The sequence below is a fragment of the Oncorhynchus gorbuscha genome, linkage group LG18 (genome assembly GCF_021184085.1).
Source record: "Oncorhynchus gorbuscha isolate QuinsamMale2020 ecotype Even-year linkage group LG18, OgorEven_v1.0, whole genome shotgun sequence".
Lineage (NCBI taxonomy): Eukaryota > Metazoa > Chordata > Actinopteri > Salmoniformes > Salmonidae > Oncorhynchus > Oncorhynchus gorbuscha.
Genome location: NC_060190.1, coordinates 58,710,239 through 58,736,743, shown reverse-complemented (window position 1 = coordinate 58,736,743; position 26,505 = coordinate 58,710,239). Strand labels below are relative to the sequence as shown.

At 39.9% G+C, this 26,505-nt stretch overlaps 2 protein-coding genes, 1 long non-coding RNA gene and 1 pseudogene across 5 annotated transcripts in view; 3 read left to right on the top strand and 1 right to left on the bottom strand.

Moving 5' to 3' along the window:
• Nucleotides 1-3,354, top strand: part of LOC124004052 (transcriptional adapter 3-like) — a 31,588-nt gene extending 28,234 nt beyond the window's left edge. For all 3 annotated transcript variants that reach the window (XM_046312810.1, XM_046312809.1, XM_046312811.1), the window contains 2 exons: nucleotides 2,121-2,312; nucleotides 2,645-3,354. In XM_046312810.1, the coding sequence (XP_046168766.1) occupies nucleotides 2,121-2,312; nucleotides 2,645-2,837 (385 nt within the window). In that variant the 3' untranslated portion in view covers nucleotides 2,838-3,354. The remainder of the gene's footprint in view (nucleotides 1-2,120; nucleotides 2,313-2,644) is intronic.
• Nucleotides 3,355-4,564: 1,210 nt separating this feature from the next.
• Nucleotides 4,565-9,722, top strand: LOC124003318. Its single transcript, XR_006833206.1, has 3 exons — nucleotides 4,565-4,690; nucleotides 8,840-9,048; nucleotides 9,188-9,722. It is a non-coding gene; the product is annotated as an uncharacterized LOC124003318 (long non-coding RNA).
• Nucleotides 9,723-9,854: 132 nt separating this feature from the next.
• Nucleotides 9,855-10,678, top strand: LOC124003317 (annotated as a pseudogene).
• Nucleotides 10,679-11,125: 447 nt separating this feature from the next.
• Nucleotides 11,126-21,865, bottom strand: LOC124003316 (ras-related protein rab7). The gene is made up of 6 exons (XM_046311466.1): nucleotides 21,548-21,865; nucleotides 15,218-15,280; nucleotides 14,982-15,108; nucleotides 14,633-14,851; nucleotides 14,412-14,540; nucleotides 11,126-12,319 (listed from the first exon to the last, which is right to left on the bottom strand). The coding sequence occupies exons 2-6, from the start codon at nucleotides 15,268-15,270 to the stop codon at nucleotides 12,224-12,226; spliced, it is 624 nt and encodes a 207-aa protein (XP_046167422.1). The 5' UTR covers nucleotides 15,271-15,280; nucleotides 21,548-21,865; the 3' UTR covers nucleotides 11,126-12,223.
• Nucleotides 21,866-26,505: the final 4,640 nt, after the last annotated feature.

Genomic DNA, 26,505 nt, shown 5'->3' with positions numbered 1-26,505 from the left:
GTGTCCCCCTGCTTAAACCAGTACATGTCCAGGCCCGTCTGAAGTTTGCTAGAGAGAATTTGGATGATCCAGAAAAAGATTGGGAGAATGTCATATGGTCAGATGAAACCAAAATATAACTTTTTTGGTAAAAACTCAACTTGTTGTGTTTGGAGGACAAAGAATGCTGAGTTGCATCCACAGAACACCATACCTACTGTGAAGCATGGGGGTGGAAACATCATGCTTTGGGGCGTTTTTTTTGCAAAGGGACCAGGACGACTGATCCGTGTAAAGGAAAGAATGAATGGGGCCATGTATCGTGAGATTTTGAGTGACAACCTCCTTCCATCAGCAAGGGCATTGAAGATGAAACGTGGCTGGGTCTTTCAGCATGACAATGATCCCAAACACACCGCCCGGTCAACGAAGCCGTGAGAAGCATTTCAAGGTCTAGCCAGCCGGCCTAGCCAGTCTCCAGATCTCAACCCCATAGAAAAGCTTTGGAGGGAGTTGAAAGTCTGTGTTGCCCAGCAACAGCCCCAAAACATCACTGCTCTAGAGGAGACCTGCATGGAGGAATGGGCCAAAATACCAGCAACAGTGTGTGAATACCTTGTGAAGACTTACAGAAAACGTTTGACCTCTGTCATTGCCAACAAAGGGTATTGTCGTGGAAATTTCCTCTATTTACCAAATCATGGGAGCAAACCACACACACACGTCAGAGTTAGTTATAAAACTCCATCTTTAATTATATGAGCTCTATCACAATCCTGTGACTCTCAGATAAATTCAGTGTCTCTCAGTGAATTCTCTGAGAGCCCCCTTACAATGCAACTGAGTTCCTTTAATAGCAAAGACACACATAGTCAGACAGCATAGATATAATTCATTGTTCAGCTTTGTCTCCTTTCCCAAACCCCAGAACCATAAACCAATCCTCCATATCAACAGGCATGTATCAAATTGTCATGTAGATACAACCAACTCAAAATACAACCAAACCTGGACAAGCTCACGGAGAGGAGAGTGAGGCTATAGGTTAAGATAAAATCAACATTAGAGGGAGCATAGAATGATTCCAGACACTGCAACCCTCCTTTCCCCAATGGGAAAGGTAGGGAGTAAAAGATATGTTTACACATGATGACACTTTGACCTCTCCCCTCTCTGTGGCCCATGCAACTTAGTTTTGACATAGAACAGATAACTGCAACCTCGCCACAGTATTATACAAAAATACCATTCTGATGAGAATTAACTTACACATATTTGATGAATATTAAACATCTTACATATGTTACCAACAAATTCTGATCCTTCCACGACAGTATATAACAAAGTATTGAGAAACTTTTGTTATTGACCAAATACTTATTTCCACCATAATTTGCAAAAAATTAATAAAAAATCCTACAATGTGATTTTCTGGATTTTTCTTTTCTCATTTTGTCTGTTATAGTTGAAGTGTACCTATGATGAAAATTACAGGCCTCTCTCTCATATTTTTAAGTGGGAGAACTTGCACAATTGGTGGCTGACTAAATACTTTTTTGCCCCACTGTGTGTGTATGTGTGTGTGTGTGTATATATATATATATATATCTCTTGATGTGGTTTAAGCGTTGTTATGGATTTGTACTCTATCAAAAAAGTGATTTTTAAGAGTGAAACTCGTAAACCTGGAAAAACAAAACCGTGAACTATATTTAGCTAAATATAAAACTGATTTTATAGGGCCCTACAACTCACTAACAAAATCAGTAACAATAACTCTTTTTGAGATTGAAAATTAAACATTTGTGCAATCTCCAAACAATCATGTAAATATGATATTGCCAAGTAATAATTATAAAAAATATAATTATTTGTGTATGGAGGGTAGGTCATAGGCTCTAGTTACTTGCTCAGCCTGCAAATTGAAGATACAGTTTAAATGATTTGCACATTATTCGGGCCAGTAGCAGTCAGTTGGCACTAGAAAATGAAACTGAATGTCAAGCCCCGAACAAAGGCTTTGTAGATTACACCAAAGTATTCCAATCACTGCTTACTTCTTCTGCAACTCTGCAGAAGTTCTGCAACTCACTCATCAGTTAACTAGTTATTTCTCTCCTCTGACTTTCCCTCTTTCCTAGTGTTCCTCACACACGCTCCCTAGAAGCGCGGATCAAGGAGGAGCTGATGTCTCAGGGGCTTCTGGATTCTGAGGAACGGCCCGGAGCAGGCGGAGACTCAGAGGATGAGGTGCTGGCTGAACTCCACAAGAGACAGGCTGAACTCAAAGCCCTGAGTGCCCACAACAGATCCCGCAAGCAGGAGCTACTCCGGTGAGAGCACAGGAGAAATGTAAAATATACATCAGAAATAAGGTTTATTAAGGTCAAAAAGGATTGCATAATGACTTAGTTCAAGACCTATAAGGAGGGATGTTCTGACATCGATGATAATGAGTTGCACTTATAGAAGGCCCAGTTGGTTCTCATTGTGTTCCACTTCATCCAACATCAATATGTATAGCAGAGATTAAGGGAATGTTAAGCTTTTTTTAAATGTATTTTTTTACCTGAACACACATCACAAACTATTACTGGATTAGCATTTTATTCATAACAAGCCTCAGCATTCATCCTTTACTCTAAACTTCCCATCCTCCTCACAGCCTGGCAAAGGAGGAGATGCGGAAGCAGGAGTTGCGGCAGAGGGTCCGGGTGTCGGATAATGAGGTCATGGAGGGCTTCCGTCGCATCATGGCTGCTAGGCAGAAAAAACGAATGCCGACAAAGAAGGAGAAAGATCAGGCGTGGAAAGCACTGAAGGAGAGGGACAGCATCCTCAAGCTGCTGGATGGTTAGAGGGACAATAGTTTAGGGTGGGGATGGGAAGGGGTAGGTTTTCAGTCTGTCAATGAGTATATACTGTTGTATGTGTCTGGTCATATGCTTCCATGCTCTAGTGGCCATAAGCATTTGTGTTACTTTATAAAACTCCCCAATGGAAGTACAGTGAATACCTGCAATGATGTAGCATGATTGTCATAGTTGTTGACACTCGATGTTGAAATGGAGGTATCTATGTTTTGTATTGATAATTACTGTATTCTTGCATGAATGTGCTAACTAAACTTTCAGTGCATATTCACTATTGGAACATCGTCACCATAAGAGTTTATGATCATTTAATGTGCATTGCTGGCGTTTGTTTGTTTTTTTACTAATAACTGATAGTTTCCCACTGGCATTTTCCAAGTTCTGTTGTCGATTTTGTTTGAATTAATTTTAATTTTATTTTTAACGTTATATAGTGCATTTCTTTTCTCCAGTATGGAAAAACAAACTATGAATGTTTGAATAAATAAATATCAGAAAAATGGTTGTGAGGGAGTGTTTGTAATGTGCCATTCAACTTTCACACTAGCAGTGTAACGTTGGGAAACGTTTCACCAAAGATTTTAATCGCTAAACCAAGATAGACCACAGTCTGTCGTTATCAACGGGAACACACGAGTCATCGTTGGCAGAACAAGCAAGGAGGTAGTAAAATCCTATTAGCCTGTTCTAGCATCATCTGCATATTCCGTTAGGGAATGCCTACTCTGAAGTGAGCGTGTGCAATAACTAAATTAGCCTTTGCACTCCTAAACAACGCGATCGTTTACAACTTTAGCAACTGGTGAAGTCAACGAAACTTTGTCCACTCTGTTCATTTTGGGAACAAAACTATTGAGATCAAGTGTTTCATTGATGAGAAAATGTGCAGAATGTCGGCTGAAATTCATCCCTTTATTTTTTACAAATAACTAGTATTGTTTTCCACTGGCATTTTCCAAGATCTGTTGTCGATTTTGTTTTTGTTTTTAACGTTATATAGTGCATTTCTATTCTCCAGTATGGAAAAACAAACTGAATGTTTGAAAAAGTAAATATCAGAAAAGGGTTGTGAGGGAGTGTCTAATGTGCAATTCAACTTTCACACAAGGCACGTGACGTTGGGAAACGTTTAACCAAAGACTTGAATAGCTAAACCAAGGTAGATACAGTCTCTGTCAATGGGAACAAATGAGTCATATTGAGCAGCGCAAGCAAGGAGGTCGGCAGAGCCAAGCACGAGTTAGCATCATCTGCATATTCGATAGTGAACGCCTATTCTGAAGGGCGCGTGTGCAATAACTAAATTCGCTTTAGTAATCATAAACAACGCGATTTTTTACAACTTTGGCAAATGGTCTGTACAATGTAGTCCACTCTGTACATAACACACTTCTAGTTTGGGGAACAGAATTGTATTGAGAGCAAATGTTTCATCGATGACAAAATGTGCAGAATGTAGGCCGAAATCCATCTCCTCCCACTGCTGGGCACATGGTTTGTGGAAACGCCAAGCAGATGCTTCAAATGTATACATCCCGAAATATCTCTCATTGGTTGTATTCCATACACTTAAAATACCTCAGCCCTCAAATGAATTGGGCACTTCTGATGACTTATTATGACGTCTGACGAGTTGACACTTGCAGGGCGAGGGAAGAGTTCATTCCTTTTAAATTGACCGCTCTTGCCCAGAAATTTGTCAGTCGTTCATCGCACGGTTGTGTTCTCAGTCATCATGAAACAGTTGTGTGCGCTACAGTTAATTATGATTGCATTTCGTATCTTGGCTAGAAGACAACGCATCCGCAGACATCGAATGTTAGCCATTCTACTATCAGGTAAATTCAAAATTACAATGTATAAGTGTGATGTCAGGGAAAGTTATATGCGCAAGTTAACGTTTCCCAAAAAAGAATCAAACAAAAACATATTTACTTTTATGATGTGCGTTTGAGCCGCCATGTGCATTAGTAACGTACTTTCTAAATTATTTACATTAGTTTTTAATTCCATTTGTGTGTTAGCTTATCCATATTAATGTTGGTTTTAAGTTATTTATATATATATATATATATATATACATTTTTTACGTTTCAGCTTATTTCCATTGTATGTAAAGAATCCAAGCAGTACATCTCTCCACAATAGTGTAAAATCTTCATAAATATGTTCAATTATAAATCTACTGATGTCTTGCCATAGTATTCTTTCATGAATACAATGCCCAAAAAGATGCAACACCGTTTCTGGGTGGTTACTACAAAAGGAGCAATTTGAGTTTATGTTTTCCTTAAACTTCTTCATATAGTGGTTGGCAAGATAATATTTATGAATAATTTTAAAGGAAACTTCCTTAATTGTATTAACAAGCAGGTATGTGTGTGGCAAGATAATATTTATGAATAATTTTAAAGGAAACTTCCTTAATTTTGTTAACAATTTGGTATGTGTATGGCAACATCCAAACTTTTTTCCAACTGATGTTATCAATAAATCCATTTCAATAAGGCATGACATAAGGTATAGATACAACATCCTGCTGAAACAAGGTTCGTGTCGCTCTGTTGTTGAATGGACCAAAAGAGAAACAATAAGAATTCCTTATAACTGAGTAAAAGACCCTCTGCGTTTACCAGTTGGCTCACCAATAGGATATTATTTCGGAACCAATATTCTAAAAACAAAGAGGTATTTTTATACAATATTTCCCAATTATTCCATACGTAATATCTGTGTGGAGAAAAAAAATGTTTATAAATTAAGGACAATGACAAGAAAACCTGCAGATGAAAAGCAGAAAGTTTCACTGGAACTTTGTCAATATTCTAAATGCAAAACAACATGGAGTTAAGGCCACCAAAAGTAGAGAAGACATGATGAGGAATAAAATTCCAGATAGAAGTGGGTCTTCTTAGGAATTGTTTTATCCAATTGATCTTAAAAGTATTATTTAAAGTAGTAAAGTCCAGAAAATTCAGCCCACCATTCTCATAAGTGTTCATTACAACAGTTTTCCTAATGTAATGGGTACGGTTTCTCCACAGAAAGTTGAAAAGCATCTGGTCTATCTCCTTATCTCCTTATTTTACTGTCAAGATATAAAGATAGAGCACCATATGTTAGTCTAGAGATACCTTCGGCCTTGGTTATTAGGACTCTACCTTTTAAAGATAAGTCACTCTGTAGCCATTGATTTAGCTTCTTCTGGGGGTTTTTAATAAGAGGGTTAAAATTTAGTAAGCCTCTAGACTTCTGATCCTTTGTAATGGTTATGCCTAAATATGTAAGTTCTTCTTTTACTGGAATTCCATAATATGAAGGTGTCACACAATTCCTCTCTTTAACTCAAATCTAGGTGAGGTGCCATATTTCAATTTGATAGAGCTGTTACCATTTGCATAGAGAGTCTTAATAGCCTTACATAAAAAATCCCCAAAGTCAAGTCTCTCAAGGGAGTGGAAGAGAAACTGATGCTCTACTGTGTCAAATGCTTTATAAAAATCTAGAAATAATATGAAGCTATCCTCAGTTATTAGGTCTGAGTAGTCAAGTACGTCTAATACTAGTCTGACATTGTTAGAAATATGTCTGTTCCTCATGAAGCCAGACTGTGTTTCATCAATGATTGCATCCAGGACTTCTTTAATTATTTTTGCAAGTAGTGAGGCTAATATCTTATAGTCATTATTAAGAAGACAAATTGGACGGCAGTTATCGATGAGCAGCACTTATTTTTTAGGCTTAGGTATCAGTGTTATTAACCCCTGACTCATTGTAGGAGGGAGAACATTGTTTTTAATACTCTCTAAAAAAGACTTCAAATAGGAAGGGAGCTACTTAATAAGTTGTAAAATTCAGATGTATTTCCATCAACACCTGGTGATTTATTGTTCTTTAGATGTTTGATAATCTCTTCAATTTTGATGGGTTCATCACACTGTTTAGGATCTATATCACTGATAGAGTGAACATTATTCAGTAGGTTAAAAAACATATCTGTGAATTCCTGACAGTACGTAGAGCTATACAATTTTCTGTAAAAATGTATATAGTATTTAGCCATTTTAATTTTTGGTCATCTGTAATAACACCATCAATGTTTAATTTATGGATAGTGTTATTTGTAGAGTGAAATTTCTCAAGTCTGAAGAAATAGGATCCCTCCTCAATCCATTTTTTCCTGATCTAATAAAGGCTCCTTCTACTTTTAATCTCTATATATTATCCAGTTTATTTCATCTATATATATCATCCAGTTTATTTAATCTCTATATATTATCCAGTTTATTTAATCTATATATATATTATCAAGTTTATTTCATCTATATATATCATCCAGTTGATTTAATCTCTATATATTATCCAGTTGATTTAATCTCTATATATTATCCAGTTGATTTAATCTCTATATATTATCCAGTTGATTTAATCTATATATATCATCCAGTTTATTTCATCTCTATATATTATCCAGTTGATTTAATCTATATATATCATCCAGTTTATTTCATCTCTATATATCATCCAGTTTATTTCATCTATATATATTATCAAGTTTATTTCATCTATATATATCATCCAGTTTATTTCATCTATATATATTATCCAGTTTATTTATATAGTTTCTATATTATCTAGTTTATTTTGTAACTCACTCAGTTCCATCTTCTCCTCCCCTGAGAGGCCGGCAGGGGACCTCTGAGAAAGGGAAGTTATCTTTAATGAGCACCTTTTCCTCCTCAGTTTCTTTTGTCTTAAACAAGATTACTACCATATTTTCTAAGGTATTTGGACACTTCAAATTTAAAGAGCTCCCAGTTCTTGCAATACGATTTTATTCACAAGCTCTTTCCCAAAAGTGTGAGAGCAGATCTTTAACCTCAAACTTAACTACATGATTATTTAATAACGAGCTTTTTAGCTTCCAGTAGGATGCTCTACCAAGGTTCGTATCAGGGGTAAATATTTTGATATCAATGTAAATAGCCTTATGGTCTGTGAGGGGAATAGTACAAATATGTGTAGTAACACACTCACTATCAATACATTTGGATATAAAACAAAAATCTATTCTGGATTGTTAGTCCAAGTGAACAATCTGCCGGCCAGAAACCTCTCTCTCCATGTATCAGTAAAATCAAACTTTTTCATAAAAAGTATTAAACCCAAATTCTGACTGGTTGAAGAAGGAAAAAAAGACACCCTCGTTCACTTACCCTCGCTTTATATCCTTGGGCTAATCCCCGTCACCATTTTGGACGTTGGTCCAAACGATTAGTCAAACAAGGATTATTCGCAATGTAAGCCCCTCAACCCTTCTTTCTGGTCGAGTTTATGAGTGTACAATTATTTTCACTTCAGGCCTGAAACGCCCCACAATTCAATTCGCGATGTTTGTACATCCGCTAAGAAAAAATAAGCCAAAACTTTAGACCTCAACGGCAATATGGATAAGTAAACATACAAGTAAACTAATGTAAAAAATGTTAGAAATTGTGCTACTAATGGACATGACGGCACAAACACATCTCATAAAAGTAGTAATATTTTTGTTTGGTTTGCTTTTGGATTTTCTTTTATTAAACATTTTCCTTTTTTCAGAAGTTCCAACTAGGCAGGCTAACTTTATTTCGCTAATTAATTTGCTAGCTCTCATACAGTAGGCATATATTAATAATTATATAGTTAATATAGACATGCAATCATAATTGACTGTAGCACATATAAAGCACTGAAAACACAGTCATCGCTGGATGAACAGTGACAAATTTCCATTTAAAAATAATTCCTTCCGCTCCTGCCCTGCAAGTGTATACTCGTCAGACTTCATTAAACATCATTAGAAGTGTCCACTTAATTTGAGTGCTGAGGGGATAGGGTGTCTTTTAAGTGTTTGGAATGCTGCCCTTGAGTCATTGTGGAAAATGTTACATTTGTCAGTACTATACACAATGCATGCATTTCATTACTGCATGTTGTTTCATCAGACACTGGGCTGAGGACGTGTGGGAGGACTGCATCACAAATACATGGGTTAGATTCATCTGAATCTTTGGCTGCATTCATCCTGAAGGCGGAGGGCGCCTCTCAGTAGAGACCAAGGTGGAAATAATGCGATTCGGATACGTACCGACCTTCCTACAATAAGAGTCAACATTCTTTGAGCCCAGCCTTGTACCGAAGACATTTTGATAAGGTATGCAAAGTATAGGTGTTAAACTGATCCTGGCTAGAGGGCTGATGTTTCTTTGGGGGGGCTTTATTTGCACCCAAGACAGACTAGAGAGAGATGTGTGTATTAACTAGACAGTCTGCATCCACCCCTTTTCCCTCAGAATGCCCCAGTGGATGAGTGGATGCTGGCAGCAATGACCCAAGCAAGATGCAGTACAGCACCAACAACTGTTGCAGCGGGAGCTGCCTAGAGAAGTCCTACAAGGTGCAGTGAGTTGGATTCATCTTCACATGAAATCCACATAACTCATCAACTGGGACAGCATGCATGAATGTTAGTGTACCACTTCATTCGGGATCCGCTGCTGAAAGGACAGCGCTGTTTCATCTTGGCTGACGACTTTTATGAATGGAAGCAGGAGAAAGACAAGCAGCCCTTCATCTATTTCCCCCAGACTCAAGGACCCACTCACGTGAAAACAGAGGACCAGGATGAGGGGACACCCTATAAGGAGGATACAGACATGCATGTCTGAAGAAGGCTCTGTAGACCTGGAAGAGGTGAGCCTAGCCACACATGCACCTTTCATCACTAAGAAAACTAACATTCAGAATAAGATGATTGAGTCTGATTACACTGATGAGGTCTCCCATCTTCCCTTTTCTTCTCAAAAATACTTTAGCACTCTCTCACTGACTCCATCCTGACCCATTTTGTGATCCTTCTGTTTGTCTGCAGTAATGAAATAATGTCAACTTTGCCTTTTGACCGATTTTATGTATTTCTGTCTTATGTAGGACAAAGGAGTCTGTGAGTGGAGAGGATGGCCGTTGCTGACCATTGCAGGACTGTTTGACTGATGGAGTCCCCATAGTGGAGATCCCCTCTAGACCTACACTGTGATCACTCTGGGTACATCCCCTATCATCAAGGCATCCATGACCGGTATGGGTCTGTTTAAATCATTATTCTCTTCTTGAGTAAAGTATGTTTTTTATATATGAAAGTTGGTATGAGGTAGAATCACCAATGATTTTGCTCGTGTTGCAGGATGCCAGCGATTCTTGACAGAGGTCAGATGATGGCTGGATTTTGGTGAGGAGAAGTCATTAGATGCCCTAAAACTGCATCAGTCCAAAAACAAACTGACCTTTCACCCAGTCTCTTCACTGGTCAACAACTCGCAAAAACAATTCCGAGTGCCTGCTGCCAGTGGATCCTCAGGCTAAGAAAGTATAACTGCATGACTTCACTGAGCTACATACCCATCTTTGAGATGTCTGATGTGTTCCAATCATTGAATAGCTCTTGATCATTGGTCTGGGACAACCTTTCTAAACACTTAACATATCTAGATTTAAATGTTGAAGAGTAAAAATACATAATGGGCTTCATACCATACTACACTTTCCTCCCTGCCTCCCCTCATCATATATACTTCCTTCCACAGGAGCTCAAGCCCTCAGCTGGCAGTAAGATGATGATGGGCTGGCTAAAGAGCAGCACACCCTCCAAGAGGAAAGAGCCAGACACTGGGGAAGTCAAACAGGAGGGCCACACAGGAGAAACCAGGCCTGAGAAGCAGCCGAAGACTGCAGGGCCTCTCCAACAGTGACTGCAAGGACCCAGTAAGAAACCCAGGACCAACTGAGTGGTTGGGACAAACATTGACTGACTTTGAAAAGAGATGGGAACAGACTGAAGAATGTATGTCTTATTGTCTTGAGGTGGAAGAGCGCAAATGGGTTTGATTATTTTTTATGTCTGGTGTTAGTTGAAGATAATGTAATTAAACGTTTGACAGATTTCGATGGTCCCGTGTTCTGTCAACTTTCACAAGTGACCAATTTTTATATTTCAGTACAAGTAGTAGACTGAACACAAATACCAAGTGAGTGCCCCCATGCAAAATTACACATTTCAATGTATTCTAAGAGTATACTATAGATTTGAGTAAACTGTCTTTCAACAGCTGTGTGTATGAGAGCCATGATAGTAACCTACTGTGCTTTAACTACCTGTTCTACTTGCACTAACACACACAGATTCTTTATTCAATAACTATTATTACCTGAAACCCAAAGACATTTTCAAACAATGTAGATTAAGTGCATTTATCATTTCATTAACTTGATTAAAGCTTACACATTTCCCCCATATGTCCTCTGATGCAAGTCAAATTCTAAACATGATATATGAATATACAAAAGATCTGATCAGTAAAAATAAATAAAAAATAAAATAAAAAAAAGAGTAAAAATCAAGCACTTAAATTATTTGCCAACCTGAGCTATCGGCAGAGAGAGAAACTGACAAGACAGGTTTTCTTGCCTTAAACGATTGACAAAGGTTTGTAATAGTTGACAGCGTAAAAAGAAGACAGGTACTAGCTAATAATAGTAAAGAGATTTCTATTCTGAAAATATATCTCCCTTGGTTAGTGTCAGGTCTCAATGTTGACAAAATAATTTTCCGCTAGACATTTCCCCCATTGAGAAACAATGTGTAGGGCAGTTGAGGACATCATGGAAGTTGGGGAGCTGAGTTAAAATCCATATTGCCTCTTCTGCCTTGAGCTAAAAAAAAATTAAAAAGTGTTTATTGTGGCTCCAAAATAAGGTGTCAAATAGGGTTTGAATAAGCCTACATGACAACAAAGTGCAAAAAATGCCTTCAACACACTTGTATGTTGGATTTGCTAGTTTACATCCAATCAAATTAACACATGTATCTTTAGGCAGTACATTGGTATAACCCCCACACACCATTGATATAAATTACTCAATCTGATCCTTCACCACTGGAACTTTGGGAGTGAACTACATCTAACCCCCCCTTATAAAATGTTATGAGGCTGGTGCCATGGAAACAATGACATCTAAAAAGGTGTTTGAGACAGGTTAGGGGAAATAATAAGCAGATATGCTGTTAAATGCTCGAATATCCATCTGGGTGTTCTTTGGGCTTGGAGACTCATCTTGAGAGTAAATGTGTGATGTGTACACAGGGATGAGTCCAGTGTGTGTGTGTGTGTGTGTGTAAAGTATAATTTACGAGCGGAACTCTGCTTGCATCTACGAAGGCCAGTGATGATATTGGACAGAGGAGAGCACACAGGGGCATGGAGGATAAAGGGTAGACAAGGCAAGACAGAGTAGCAGGGCAAACAGTTGTCCCCTGTTGGTCTCCTAGGTCCTCAGCAGCTGCAGGCCTCCGCTGATGGCTTGGCCCGTTCGTTCCTGTCCAGCTTTATCGGTTCAGGAAACTCATTGTACAACTCTACCTCTGTCTCCTAAAAGACAAGATGGTGTTAAGTACTTTAAAGTATTTTTACTGAAGTAGTTTTGTGGAGTCTATACATTCTATCTATACATTACTATTTATATTTTACAACTTTTACTTTACTACATTCTTAAAGACAATAATGTACTTTTTACTACATACATTTTCCCTGACAAAATGTTTGTTACATTTTGACAGGAAACTGGTGCAAATTCATGCACTTATCAAGAGAACATCCCTGGTCATCCCTATTGCCTCTGATCTGGCAGACTCACTAAACACAAATGCTTTCTTTGTAAATTATGTCAGTGTTGGAGTGTGCCCCTGGATATCTGTAAATTTCAAAAACAAAGACAATTTTGCCATCTGGTTTTCTTAATATAAGCAATTAGAAATGATTTATACTTTTTCATTTGATATTTAACCCCTTGACTTTCATATTTTGATATGTTACAAATTGGGATTGAAATGGAGTTGTCTTTTTTTTTCTTCAACGATCAACACAAAATACTCTAATGTCAAAGTGGAATATATACAGTACCAGTCAAATGTTTGGACACCTACTCATGAAAAAGGTTTTTCTTTATGTTTATTATTTTATACATACATTAGTGAAGACATCAAAACTATGAAATAACATATGGAATTATGTAGTAACCAAAAGTGTTCAACAAATCAATCTATTTTAGATTCTACAAAGTTGCCACCCTTTGCCTTCATGACAGCTTTGCACACTCTTGGCAATAATTAAAAATAAATAAATAATATATCTTCAATAGATAAGTATTCAACCCCTTAGTCAATACATGTTGGAATCACCTTTGGCAGTGATTACAGCATAAGTATCTTAAGAGCTTTATACACCTGAATATTTGCCCATTATTATTTTTTAAACTCTTAAAGCTCTGTCAAGTTTGTTGTGATCATTGCTAGACAGACATTTTCCAGTCTTGCCATAGATTTAAGCCAAAACTGTAACTTGGCCACTCTGGAACATTCAATGTCATCTTGGTAAGCAACTCGTGTAAATTTGGCCTAGAGTTTTAGGTTATTGTCCTGCTGAAAGGTGAATGTCTCCCAGTGTCTGTTAGAAACCAAGTTTTCCTCTATGATTTTGCCTGTGCTTAGCTCTAAAAACTCAGTAGACCTTGCCGATGACTACCATATCCATAACATGACGCAGCCGCCATCATGCTTGAAAATATAAAGAGTAGTACAGTACTTACTCAGCGATGTGTTGTGTTTGATTTGCCCCAAACACAATGCATGTTTTGGAATATTTTTTATTCTGTACAGACTTCCTTTTCACTCTGTCATTTAGGTCAGTATTGTGGAGTAACTACAATGTTGTTGATCCATCCCTAGTTCTCTCCTATCACAGCCATTAAACTCTATAACTGTTTTAAAGTAACCATTGGCCTCATGGTGAAATCTCTGAGCGGTTTCCTTCCTCTCCGGCAACTGAATTAGGGAGGACACCTGTATCTTTGTAGTGACTGGGTGTATTGATACACCATCCAAAGCATTATTAATAACTTCACTATGCTCAAAGGGATATTCCATGTCTGCTTTTAATTTATTTTTTTTTTTACCCATCTGCCTCTTTGTGAGGCTTTCCCTGGTCTTTGTGGTCGACTCTGCACTTGAAAAATCACTACTCGACGGGGGGACCTTACAGATAATTGTATGTGTGTATGTGTGGGGTATAGAGATGGAGTAATCATTCAAAAATCATGTTAACCACTATTATTGCACACAGAGTGAGTCCATGCAACTTATGTGTACACAGCGATATTTTTCCTTCTAAAAGTATTTAGGCTTGCCTTAACAAATGGGTTGAATACTTACTGATTCAAGACATTTCTACTTTAACATTTCTGCCAAAAAAAAATTCACTTTGACATTGATGGGTATTGTGTCTAGATCAGTGGCACAAAATCTCAAATTAATCCATTTTAAATTCTGTCTGTAACAACAAAACGTGGAAAAAGTCAAGGGGTGTGAAAGGCACTGTGCAATGAAATCAAGACAGCACTACTGTAAATACACAAAACCCACATGGCATTCAGCAAAGCTCTTATAAGCTCCCATCTGACCCCTACCTGTTTAAGAGCATTGCGTGCGATAGTCTGGAAAGCCTGTTCAACGTTGATGGCCTCCTTAGCGCTGGTCTCGAAGTAGGGGATGTTGTTCTTGCTCTGACACCACGCCTGTGCTCGTTTGGTCGTCACCTGACAGATGCAAAGGGTAGCTGTCATTGTCTGTGGGGAACACAAGCTACTGCCTGAGATGTTCTGGTCTCAAACACTACATCTTGACCCACCTGTCTGTTCTCCAAGTCAATCTTGTTGCCTAGCACCACAAAGGGGAAGTTCTCGGGATCTCGGGGGCTGGCCTGTATAAGGAACTCGTCCCTCCAGCTGTCTAGCGTCTTAAAGGTGTTGGGGGCAGTCACGTCAAACACCAGCACACAGCAGTCTGCCCCGCGGTAGAACGCTACACCCAGAGACTGGAACCTCTCCTGCCCTGCAGTGTCCCAGATCTGTGACAGAGCACAGGGAGGCGATACATGTTCATGAACAACAATAGATTATAGGCCTACCCACTGGACTCTACTTCAGCACAGCACTTGTGAAGTGATGAGTAAATAGATAGTATCCCTTCCCCAGTACCTGCATGGTGACAAGTCTGTCATCCACCATCACTTCTTTCGTTAGGAAATCAGCTCCTATTGTGGCTTTGTACTGGTTACTGAACTTCTTATTCACATACTGGTTCATCAGCGACGTCTTCCCAACTCTGACAAGAGAGATTCAGCAACAGTTATGACAGAGTGATTGGTAAACAAACATATTTTGTAAACTTTTACGTTGAGAAGTGTAATTAGCAAGGTAGACAGGACACTCACCCAGAGTCTCCCAGGATGATGACTTTGAGTAGTACTTTCTTCCTAGACGTCATTGTGACACAGCTGAGGAAAGAGAATGGGCACTAAATTAGAATGGTGGACTAACCATGTACATTGTTATTATGGTAAACAGCAACCTATAACACACGCACACACAGCATGCTGCCTGCGTGTCTGCTGTGAACCCCCGGGGTTAAAAAGCGATGCAGTTTATGTTCTACGACAGCATGGCTCAGGCAATATTATCACAGGCTACTACTTACAACCACTAGGACTGCAGCGTAAATATTATAACACTTCCTTTGTGCAATTGACTACATTGACCAGCTGCTAGCTCAACCTCACTCTAGACATTTGGTCTACAGCTAGTGATCCAGTCATTGGGATTACAGACAATGAAATGCTCAGAGCAGGAATAGTTCTGGGAATGTAACCTCTCATTTCACTTTCACAGGACACAGGTTTGGGAGAGGAATGTAGACTTAATGTAAACCAGAAACGTTTCAACATGTGGAGGAAGCTATGAGACTTGATCCACAGAGAGTGGAATACAATATTCCTGTTGATGTGCGGGCCATCTTTGTGCAGAGTCCTTCCATAAAGACACATTGAATAAATACCTCCCCCCACTCCTCCAATATAGTACACCTTGCTCTCACTGAACTACATTTTCTTAACAAAACAGCATAACCATATCTCCCCCAAATAAAACCTGACCATAATTATATCCTCCTGATTCCTGCTTACAAGCAACAATTAAAGCAGGAAGTAATATTGACTCACTCAATACAGAAGTGGTCAGATGATGTGGATGCTAAGCTACAGGACTGTTTTGCTAACACAGTCTGGAATATGCTCCAGGATTCATCCAATGGCATTGAGGAGCATACCATCTCATTCACCGGCTGCCTAGTGGTTAGAGCGTTGGGCCAGTAACCGAAAGCTGTAAAGGTAAAAATGTGTCGTTCTGCCTCTGAGCAAGGCAGTTGGACCCACTGTTCCCAGGGCACCATGGATGTCAATTAAGGCAGCCCCCTGCACCTCTCTGATTCAGAGGGGTTGGGTTAAATGCAGAATACACATTTCAGTTGAATACCTTCAGATGGACAACTGACTAGGTATCCCCCTTTCTCTTCCATCAATAAGTACATCAACGATGTCGTTCCCGCATGTAAATTTGCCAACTAGATGCTATGGATTACAGGCAACATCCACACTGAGCTAAAGGCTAGAGCTGCCGCTTCAAGGAGAGGGACGCTAATCCAGACGCTTATAAGAAATCCCGCTATGCCCTCAGACGAACCATCAAACAGGCAAAACGTCAATATAGGACAATGATTGAACTTCCTGACGGACCACCCCCAGGTGGTAAGGGTAGGCAACAACACATCTGCCATGCTGATCCTCAATCCTGGCGCCCCTCAGGGGTGCGTGCTTAGTCCCTTCCTGTACTCCCCGTTCACCCACGACTGTGTGGCCAAGCACAACTCCAACACCATCATTAAGTTTGCTGATGACACAGCAATGTTAGGCCAGATCACCGACAATGATGAGACAGCCTATAGGGAGGAGGTCAGAGTCCTGGCAGTGTGGTGCCAAGACACCACATCTCCCTCAATGTCAGTAAGACAAAGTGCTGATCGTGGACTATAGGAAAAGGAGGACCGAACAGGCCCCCATTAACATTGACGGGGCTGAAGTGGAGCAAGTGAACATGCAGTGTGGAAAGAAATTTGCAACACAAACAAACATGGAGGAGAGTGAACGTTACACAGAGCATGGAGACAGAGCTCATAGCTAAAAGAGGGGCCACTTCAGTCGCATGGATGTGGTTTGGGTATGAAAAGTCTGTCATGGACCAAAAACAACATCCTCTGCAAATGTGCCGCAGGCTGGTCCCGACAACAGGCTCAAACACCACTAACCTCTTTTACCACCTATGCAAGAATCATGTGAAACAGTACGGAGAGAGTCTACGGATGAGACCCAAAAGTACAGTCGAGTGTTCAAAACAAACCCCCAAATCAGACGTTGAAGAGGCTTATGCCCACAGCACACCATATGGCAAAGAATCACGAAGATGGAAGGAGATAACTGCTGCCGCTACGACTTACATTTGCAAAGACATGGCCCCAATTTACATGGTCGAGAAACGCAAGGTGTATAATTCAAAATGTAATAAGAAATAAGCCTTTACACGTGGTCATTTTATAGAAACAATTTATTCATTGAATTTACAGAAAATGTGCTATATTGTGATATGTATCATTTTATGAAATTACCTATGTCAGGATATGAGATTTTGGCCATATCACTCAGCACTAGTCCATACACACAAAGACAGTTGTGAAGAGGATACAACAACACCTTTTCCCCCTCAGGACACTGAAAAGATGTGGCATTGGTCCCAGATCATCAAAAAGTTCCACAGCCGCACCATCAAGAGCATCCTGACCGGTTGTATCACCACCTGGTATGGCAACTGCTCTGCATCTGACCATAAGGAGCTAGAGGGTAGTGCGCATGGCCCAGTACATCACTGGGGCCAAGCTTCCTGACATCCAGGACCTATATAATAGGCAGTGTCAGAGAAAAGGCCCCAAAAGTTGTCAAAGACTCCAGTCACCCAAGTCATAGACTGTCCTCCCTGCTACCACACAGCAAGCGGTACTGGAGCACCAAGTCTAGGACCAAAAGGCTCCTTAACAGCTTCTACCCCCAAGACATTAGACTGCTGAACGATTAATCAAATGGCCACCCTATTAACATTGACACCCCCCCCCCTTGTTTTTACACTGCTGCTACTCAGTGTTTATTACCTATGCATAGTCACTTTCCAAGTTACCTCAACTAACCTGTACCCCAGCACATTGGCTCGGTACCGGTACCCCCTGTATATGGCCTTGTTATTGTTATATCATTTTCTTGTGTTCCTTTAGGATTTTTTTTCCCCACTTTAGTTGATTTAGTAAATATTTTCTTAACTATATTTCTTGAACTGCACTGTTGGATAAAGGGCTTGTAGGTATGCATTTCACAGTAAGGTCTACACCTGTTGTATTCGGCACATGTGACAAATTATGTTTGATCACAGGACCGTGCATTCAGGAACCCCGACCTGGTATGTAGACCAACATAAGTGATCAATTGGACCACTCTAGATTCTGAGGGTGGAAGATACATGCATGGTGCCAAAATATGCCTAACCTCAGTCTGAACAATTAAATGAAGCACTATATACTTTTTAAATTTCTAAACATTTGGCAATTCTAACTATGGCCTTGCTGACTCCATATTTAATCTCTAACCCATGACATTCATGAGTCGGGTGGGTCACATGGGTTTCTCATGTAGAAAGCAACACCACAGATTATTCATTATATTGACCAACTACACTGTTGGCCAGTAACAACGAAAATAAACGTCTTTAAAAATTAGATACATTAGATACATTACATTTACATTACATGGAAGGAGAGGAGGCCAGATCAGGTGAGACCATTCTAGCCAATGAGAGGGCAGACAGGCGTGTGAACAACATGCATAACGGTTTCCAATAGTTACCAAAACCACAAAGGCAAAATGATCTACCATAAAAACTTGGGAAAACTAAAAATGTGCTTTTCGGTTTTAATTTATTGTAAGGGTTAGGCATATAGTTAGCAGTGTGGTTAGGGTTAGGTGGAAAATCACATTTCAAGAAGATAAATTGTAGAAATAGGCAGGGACTTTGTGGTAACTAGTGACGACCAGGCACAACTCCGCTATAACTTTTTTTCTCAAAATTGCCGGGATGTCACGTGTCTTTCCTATATCTGTACACTTGTAACAAAACATTTTGCAACGGAAATCGTTTACTCCAAACGGATGGATTTTGCAATGAAAACAATATTTTTCTATTGGACAAATTCAGGAATGTACTCATTACCTCGATTCTGAAGCAAACGAAAAAAGGGGGGACCTATTTGAATTGGTCAAATAGACACACTCCCATACAATCATCATAGACTCTGCTGCTACAATGTTCATCATATATCCTGATGCCTACCTTACCCCTAAACATATCTAAGCCTACTACTCCAGTATCCCTGCACATTGTAAATATGATATTGGAACCGACCCTGACTTATACTGAACAAAAATATAAATGCAACATGTAAAGTGTTGGTCCCATGTTTTATAAGCTGAAATAAAAGATCCCAGAAATGGTCCATTTCTCTCCAATTTAGTTTACATCCCTCTTAGTGAGCATTTCTCATTTGCCAATATAATCCAGCCACCTGACAGGTGTGGCATATCAAGAAGCTGATTAAACAGCATGGTCATTCCACAGGTGCACCTTGTGCTGTGGACAAAAGGCCCCTCTAAAATGTGCCATTTTGTCACAACACAGTGCCACAGATGTCTGAAGTTGGGGGAGTGTCCAATTGGCATGCCACCCGAGCTGTTATCAGCTAATTGAATGTTCATTTATCTACCATAAGCCGCCTCCAAAGTTGTTTTAGAGAATTTGGCAGTACGTCCAACCAGTCTCAAACTCAGTCCATGTGTAACCACGCCAGCCCAGGACCTCCACATCTGGCTTCTTCACCTGCAGGATCTGAGACCAGCCACCAGGACAGCTGATAAAATTGAGCAGTATTTCTGTCTGTAATTAAGCCATTTTGTGGGGAAAAACTCATTCTGATTGGCTGGGCCTGGCTCCCAAGTGGTTGGGCCTGTGCCCTCCCAGGCCCACCCACAACTGCGCAGTCATGTGAAATACATAGATAAGGTCCTAATGAATTTATTTCCATTGACTGATTTCCTTATATGAACTTAAACTCAGTAAAATCATTGAAATTGTAGCATTTATATTTTTGTTCAGCATACTTTTTGTGTTCTCATCTCTCTCTCTCATGTGTTTTTGTTCTACTTTACTTTTTTTGTAGTACTACTGATATTGCCAGCAGCATACCACCCTGCTGGCTTGCTTCTGAAGCTAAGCAGGGTTGGTCCTGGTCAGTCCCTGGATGGGAGACCAGATGCTGCTGGAAGTGGTGTTGGAGGGCCAGTAGGAGGCACTCTTTCCTCTGGTCTAAAAAATATCCCTATGCCCCAGGGCAGCGATGGGGAACACTGCCCTGTGTAGGATGCGGTCTTTCAGGTGGGACGTTAAATGGGTGTCCTGACACTCTGAGGTTATTAAAGATCCCATGGCACTTATTGTAGGATTAGGGGTGTTAACCCTGCTAAATTCACAATCTGTCACCTAATGATCCTCAATTTATGATTGGCTCTTTCATCCTCTCCCCTGCAACTATTCCCCAGATTGTTGTTGTAAATGAGAAGGTGTTCTCAGTCAACTTACCTGGTAAAATAACAGATAAATAAAAAATGGATTACTTTATGGTTGGGAAAAATTAAGCAAGAATGGCGTTTCCCTGTACGTGTGCACATGACAATAAAAACTTGAGAAACTAGTTTTACTCTGTTCGGTTCTTAAACAGCTAAAGGTTTCCGTAATGAATACACCCCAGGTAGGTCCCTCATTTGCTTCCTAGAGTTTTGAAACAGACGAAACATTTTTGCAACTGATTCCGATGAATGAATACACCCCTTGCTGGCTAGTATGAAACATTTGGCTAGCAAGGTTAGCTCGTAAACAAATGTTTACCAGTTGCTAAAATACTAGCTAGTTAGCTAATGATTACAGCTAATGATTACGTCATTCAACACTAACGTTAGTTATTTTATCAACAAGGTTAGCTAAATTGAGCAACGTTAGCTGACATGACAGTTAGCTCAACTCTGGCTAAACGGTCTGTTTGTTTTCTAACGTTACTTTAGCTAACTAGTACCTGGCATAATGTTGGCGTTACCCCTGATGGGCCTAGTAGGTTAGATAGTCCGTTAACGTAACGTTAGTTGGTGCATTACTAACTAGCACCTAGCTAATTAGATACATTACATTTACATTACATTTAAGTCATTTAGCAGACGCTCTTATCCAGAGCGACTTACAAATTAGATACTACAGAGCCATGCATTTAGAAATATAGCTAAGTACATGGTTTAGGATAGTTAGCTCAGTATATGATTTTGGATGCTTACTGGCTGTTTAGACAACTAACTAATTGGACAGGGCTGATTTTGACAAAGATGTTCTAGTATGACTGATGAGTGACACTCATATTAGAGTCGAGAAGCTAGGTATCGGACTTCAGTGTCTAGCGCTCAACGCCCACTGCTGGGACAAACGACCCGTTAGCTAGGTAAGTAAATTGGTAAACATAAAATAACCATTTATCAACATTTGTGCAGAAAAAGAATACCAGATACAAATCTTACCTTGATCAACCCAAACACAGGGAATGAATATTAAGGAATGTCTAACTAGGTGAAAAACAGACGACCCACCCCCCCAACCAACAACCTAACGTCCGTTAGCTAGTTAGTGGTGTGGTAACGTTGCTGTCAGAACGCACGTCTGTTTAATGATATGCAATATATACTTTCAATACTAGTAGGTAAGCCACCGGTGTTTCCAAAGTAAGATAAAGTATTAAGCAAGAGGAATCCCTGTAGGTATACTTGAAGAGGGCCTATTTCTTTTTCTTTTCAGTCTCTTGTCATTTCCTCCAAAACATCCTCTGAGTCAGCAATCTTTGACGTCATCACAGATGTTAACTAAGACACGCCCTAAACCCTGCCCCCTTTTTACTGTATATAGCAGGGTTTCCCAATTTAGGGGTCACCTCATTTGAAAATGGGATAGCTAGAGAAAACAGGGTAGTTTGACCAAAGTCGCGCTTGGTCAGCCTGGTCTCAGACACTCGACCTAACATAGTGTATGTAAATCCGGGAAACTCAAATGAGTATAATATGTCAGATTTGGTATTTTTATTTTACTAGGCAAGTCAGTTAAGAACAAATTCTTATTTTCAATGATGGCCTAGGAAAAGTGGGTAACTGCCTTGTTCAGGGGCAGAATGACCTTGTTTTTTACCTTGTCAGCTCAGGGATTTGATCTTACAACCTTCCGGTTACTAGTCCAACACTAACCACTAGGTTACCTTCCACCCTTATGTATGGTTACATAAGAAAAATGTTTCTTATTAACAGAACAATGAAAGGAGGGTGGTTGGCAGTGGTGGATGTGTGGGCGTATAACACCTATGACTAGAAACCCAAAGGTTACATGTTTGAATCTCATCACAGACAACGTTAGCATTTTGGTAGCTTTTAATCTACTTAGTACTTTTTAGCTACTTTGCAAGTATTTAGCAAATGAGGTCGTGAATGACCTCATTACGGAGTTCAAAATTGATTACATGGCTGTCTTCAGACTGTAGTGCTGCTTTTTTTGAAGCCACTCTTATGGAAGCCTCCCGCCGCCCAGACTACAGCTTAATAACAAACATTTTAAAAAACATGGTTATCAGTTAATAAAGACCTGATGAGAAGTTTGATGATATTTGCCCTAGCCTACCACGCAAAGGCACAATGGATTTATTTTTCCGTGGTTGACACAGACATGCTAAGGGAAGTGATATAATTTAAGCCTTCTACCTGCCTTCACAATCCTATCCCCACCATCTTCTTCAAAATTGTTTTTATTTGCATATCTGAAGAAGTGCAAGCTATTGTTAATCACACCCTGTTTACAGGCACTTTATGCAGATGACACCATTCTGTATACCTCTGGCCCTTCTTTGGACACTGTGTTAACTAACCTCCAGACAAGCTTCAATGCCATACAACTCTCCTTCCGTGGCCCCCAACTGCTCTTAAATACAAGTCTGGTCTACGCAAGAAAGCCATTGGTCAACTGTACAGAATACAACAGCACAGGTACTGACCAAGACCAAATGGAGAGCACACATTACACCGTTTTAAGGTCCCTGCACTGGTGCATGAGAGTTTTAGAATGAATTTTAAGATTATTATATTGTTTTTTAATTGTGCACCCCAATACATGTCAGACATGCTTGTAAGTTATGTACCTAGTAGGTCCCTCAGGTCCTCTGGCACTGCCCGTTTAACAAGTGGTGGAAAAGTATCAAATTGTCATCCTTGAGTAAAAGTAAAGATACTGAGTCACCCAGTCAAATACTACTTGAGTAAAAGTCTAAATATATTTGGTTTGAAATATACTTAAGTATCAAAAGTAAATGTACACTGAACAAAATATAAACAACATTTAAAGTGTTGGTGCCATGTTTCATGAGCTGATAAGTATTTCTGTCTGTAATTTGTCTGTAATTTGTGGGGAAAAACTAATTCTGATTGGCAGGGCCTGACTCCCCATTGGATGGGCCGAGCTGCAAAGTGGGTGGGAATATGCCCTCCCAGGCCCACCCATAGCTGCACCCCTGCCCAGTTGTGAAATCCATAGATTAGGGCCTAATTTATTTATTTAAATTGACTGTTTATATTAATTGTAACTCAGTAAAATCTTTGAAATTGTTGCATGTTGCATTTATATTTTTGTTCAGTATAGTTGAATGTAGTTCACTACTACTCAATACTGAGGTTTTGCTCTGTGAGTGTATATGCAAGTGCATTTGTGAGTATGAGGCGTGTGTGTGATAGCTTGTGTCAGGGCCATGCACAGACCTTTCAGGAAGCAGGTGCTCAAAATGAAATAACCCCATCCCACCCTTGAAAAATGAAATGGAGTTTCATCATTAATATCTCAAATCATAACCCCACTGGGCAAAGACGTCAATTCAATGTTGGTTCAACTTAATTTAATTGAGATGACGTGGAAACAACGTTGATTCAACCAGTGTGTGACCGGTGGGCACTAACTGCCTCTGTAGCAAAGGCCTATTTATTTCTGAAACAACACACTCACTCATCATAAATTGCAAGGAAGCTAGTTACAGTGCTCCCTGACATGACTAACATCGGGAGGGAAAGGTGTGTAGAGACACATTGTACATTATGAGGAGGACATTATAGTCCTAAAAAATCTTTCCAGTTTCACTGACTCACCCAAAGATGCGCAGCTCACTCGCTTGCTTTCCAACCTTTGTTTTTCCGCAATTGTATTTGAAATATTGCGAAATACTTTTTTTGTCTGCATTGCCACAGTCATACTCACTGACAGATTTGCTGCGCATTGTCGAATGTAGGCTACACATAATCTGCAGCTAGGCAATTTTTTCACTCATGGTGTAGTAGGCTATTCTGAATTATTTATTTTATTTCTGAACACAAAGCAGTAATTCTTTACCTTTGGCAAATGTATTTCAATTGATCAGGGGTTAAATGTATTTCAATTGATCAGGGGTAAAATGTATTTAAATTGATCAGGGGTAAAATGTATTTAAATTGATCAGGGGTCAAATGTATTTCAATTGATCAGGGGTAAAATGTATTTCAATTGATCAGGGGTAAAATGTATTTCAATTGATCAGGGGTCAAATCTATTTCAATTGATCAGGGGTCAAATCTATTTCAATTGATCAGGGGTCAAATCTATTTCAATTGATCAGGGGTCAAATCTATTTCAATTTATCAGGGGTGTTGCAGCACCTCCAGCACCCTTCCTATGGCAATGATTCTATAAGGAAAAACATTATGAAGTGCTGCTGCTCGTAGGCTATCAGCCAACCAGACCAAATGTTGATGATGATGTAAATCAAGTGTTTTCTAGTGTTAATCAAATGTTATGCTGCTGTGGCAGTGCTTGCTACACACATTTGACCGGTGACCGCATTTCAAGCCATGCATGTTTGGATAGCAATCTCAGTACATGGCAGACTGGAAAATGACACGTGACCTCCATACAGGGCAGTGGACGGGGAAGGGGTGGGGGAAGGCAAACTTGGCGACGTCACAACGATCTGGGGGCAGTGGGTTCAGAACAGCAATGACAAAAGCTGTATGTAGAGCTGCCCTCATAACAGCCTCAATTCGTCGGGCATGGACTACAGCGTGTGGAAAGCGTTCCACAGGGATGGTGGCCCATGTTGAATCCCACAGTTGTGTCAGGTTGGCTCGATGTCCAAACTGTTGAGTGTGAAAAACCCAGCAGTGTTGCAGTTCTTTGACACAAACCAGTGCGCCTGGCATCGACAACCATACCCTGTTCAAAGGCACTTAAATATTTTGTCTTACCCATTCACCCTCTGAATGGCATGCACACAATCCATGTCTCAATTGTTTCATGGCTTAAAAATCCTTCTTTAAACCCCTTCATCTACACCCTCAGCACCCCTACTTCCCACGGTTATGCAGGTGCGTGCCTGACTTGTGTTTGTGTTCTGTGTAAGTGAGTGTGCATCACTTGGTAGACGGCTAGTGATGGCTGTTCAACAGTCTGATGGTCTGGTTATGAAAGCAGTTTTTTAGTCTCTCGGTCATTGGCTCTGATGCACCTGTACTGTCTGTGCCTGTCAGACAGCAGCCAATTGAACACTCAGTGGCTCAGGGGGCCATGCCAAATTTCTTCAGCCACCTGAGGTTGTAGAGGCGCTGTTGCAGTTTCTTCACCATGGTGTCAGTGTGGTGAGACCATTTTAGGACCTCCGTGATGTGCACGCTGAGGAACTTGACTCTTTTGACCCTATCCACTGCAGCCCCGTCGATGAAGATGGGGTTGTGCTCCATCTTCTGTCTCCTGTCATCCACGATCAACTCCTTCGTTTTGTTGACGTTTAGGGAGAGATTATTTTCCTAGCACCACTCTACCAGTGCTCTAACCTCCCTTGTCGTTACTTGTCGTTGTTGGTAATCAGGCCTACCACTGACGTGTCGTCAGCAAACCTGATGATTGAGTTGGACTCGTGGGGTACGCAGTCATGGGTGAACAGGGAGTACAGGTAGTTATGGCAGATAATATTCTTATTTTTTGGCGACTTTAATATTCACATGGAAAAGTCCACAGACCCACTCCAAAAGGCTTTCGGGGCCATCATCGACTCAGTGGATTTTGTCCAACATGTCTCGAGACCTACTCATTCCCACAGTCATACCCTGGATCTAGCTTTGTTCCGTGGAATAAATATTTTGGAATGAAATGTTTTTCCTCATAATCCTGGACTATCGGACCACCATTTTGTTTACATTTGCAATCGCAACAAATAATCTGCTCAGACCCCAACCAAGGATCATCAAAGCCATGCTATAAACCCTCGGAAATATATAAAAGAAGCCAAAAACTGTTGGGGCCTTTCAATTTTTATACTCCAGTTTATAATATGATTATTTTAGAACAATGTGACTTGTATTAACACTATAACACAATTTTAACATAGTGTTAACACAATTTCACAATAATGTTTTCTAAAGAAAACATA

Excerpts from the sequence above, each read along its gene's own strand:
- LOC124003316 (XM_046311466.1), bottom strand. The coding sequence starts at position 15,270 with ATGACGTCTAGGAAGAAAGTACTACTCAAAGTCATCATCCTGGGAGAC. Across the intron at positions 15,109-15,217 it reads ATCATCCTGGGAGACTCTGG|AGTTGGGAAGACGTCGCTGA; the intron begins GTGAGTGTCCTG and ends CTCTCTTGTCAG. Across the intron at positions 14,852-14,981 it reads ACAGACTTGTCACCATGCAG|ATCTGGGACACTGCAGGGCA; the intron begins GTACTGGGGAAG and ends GCTCTGTCACAG.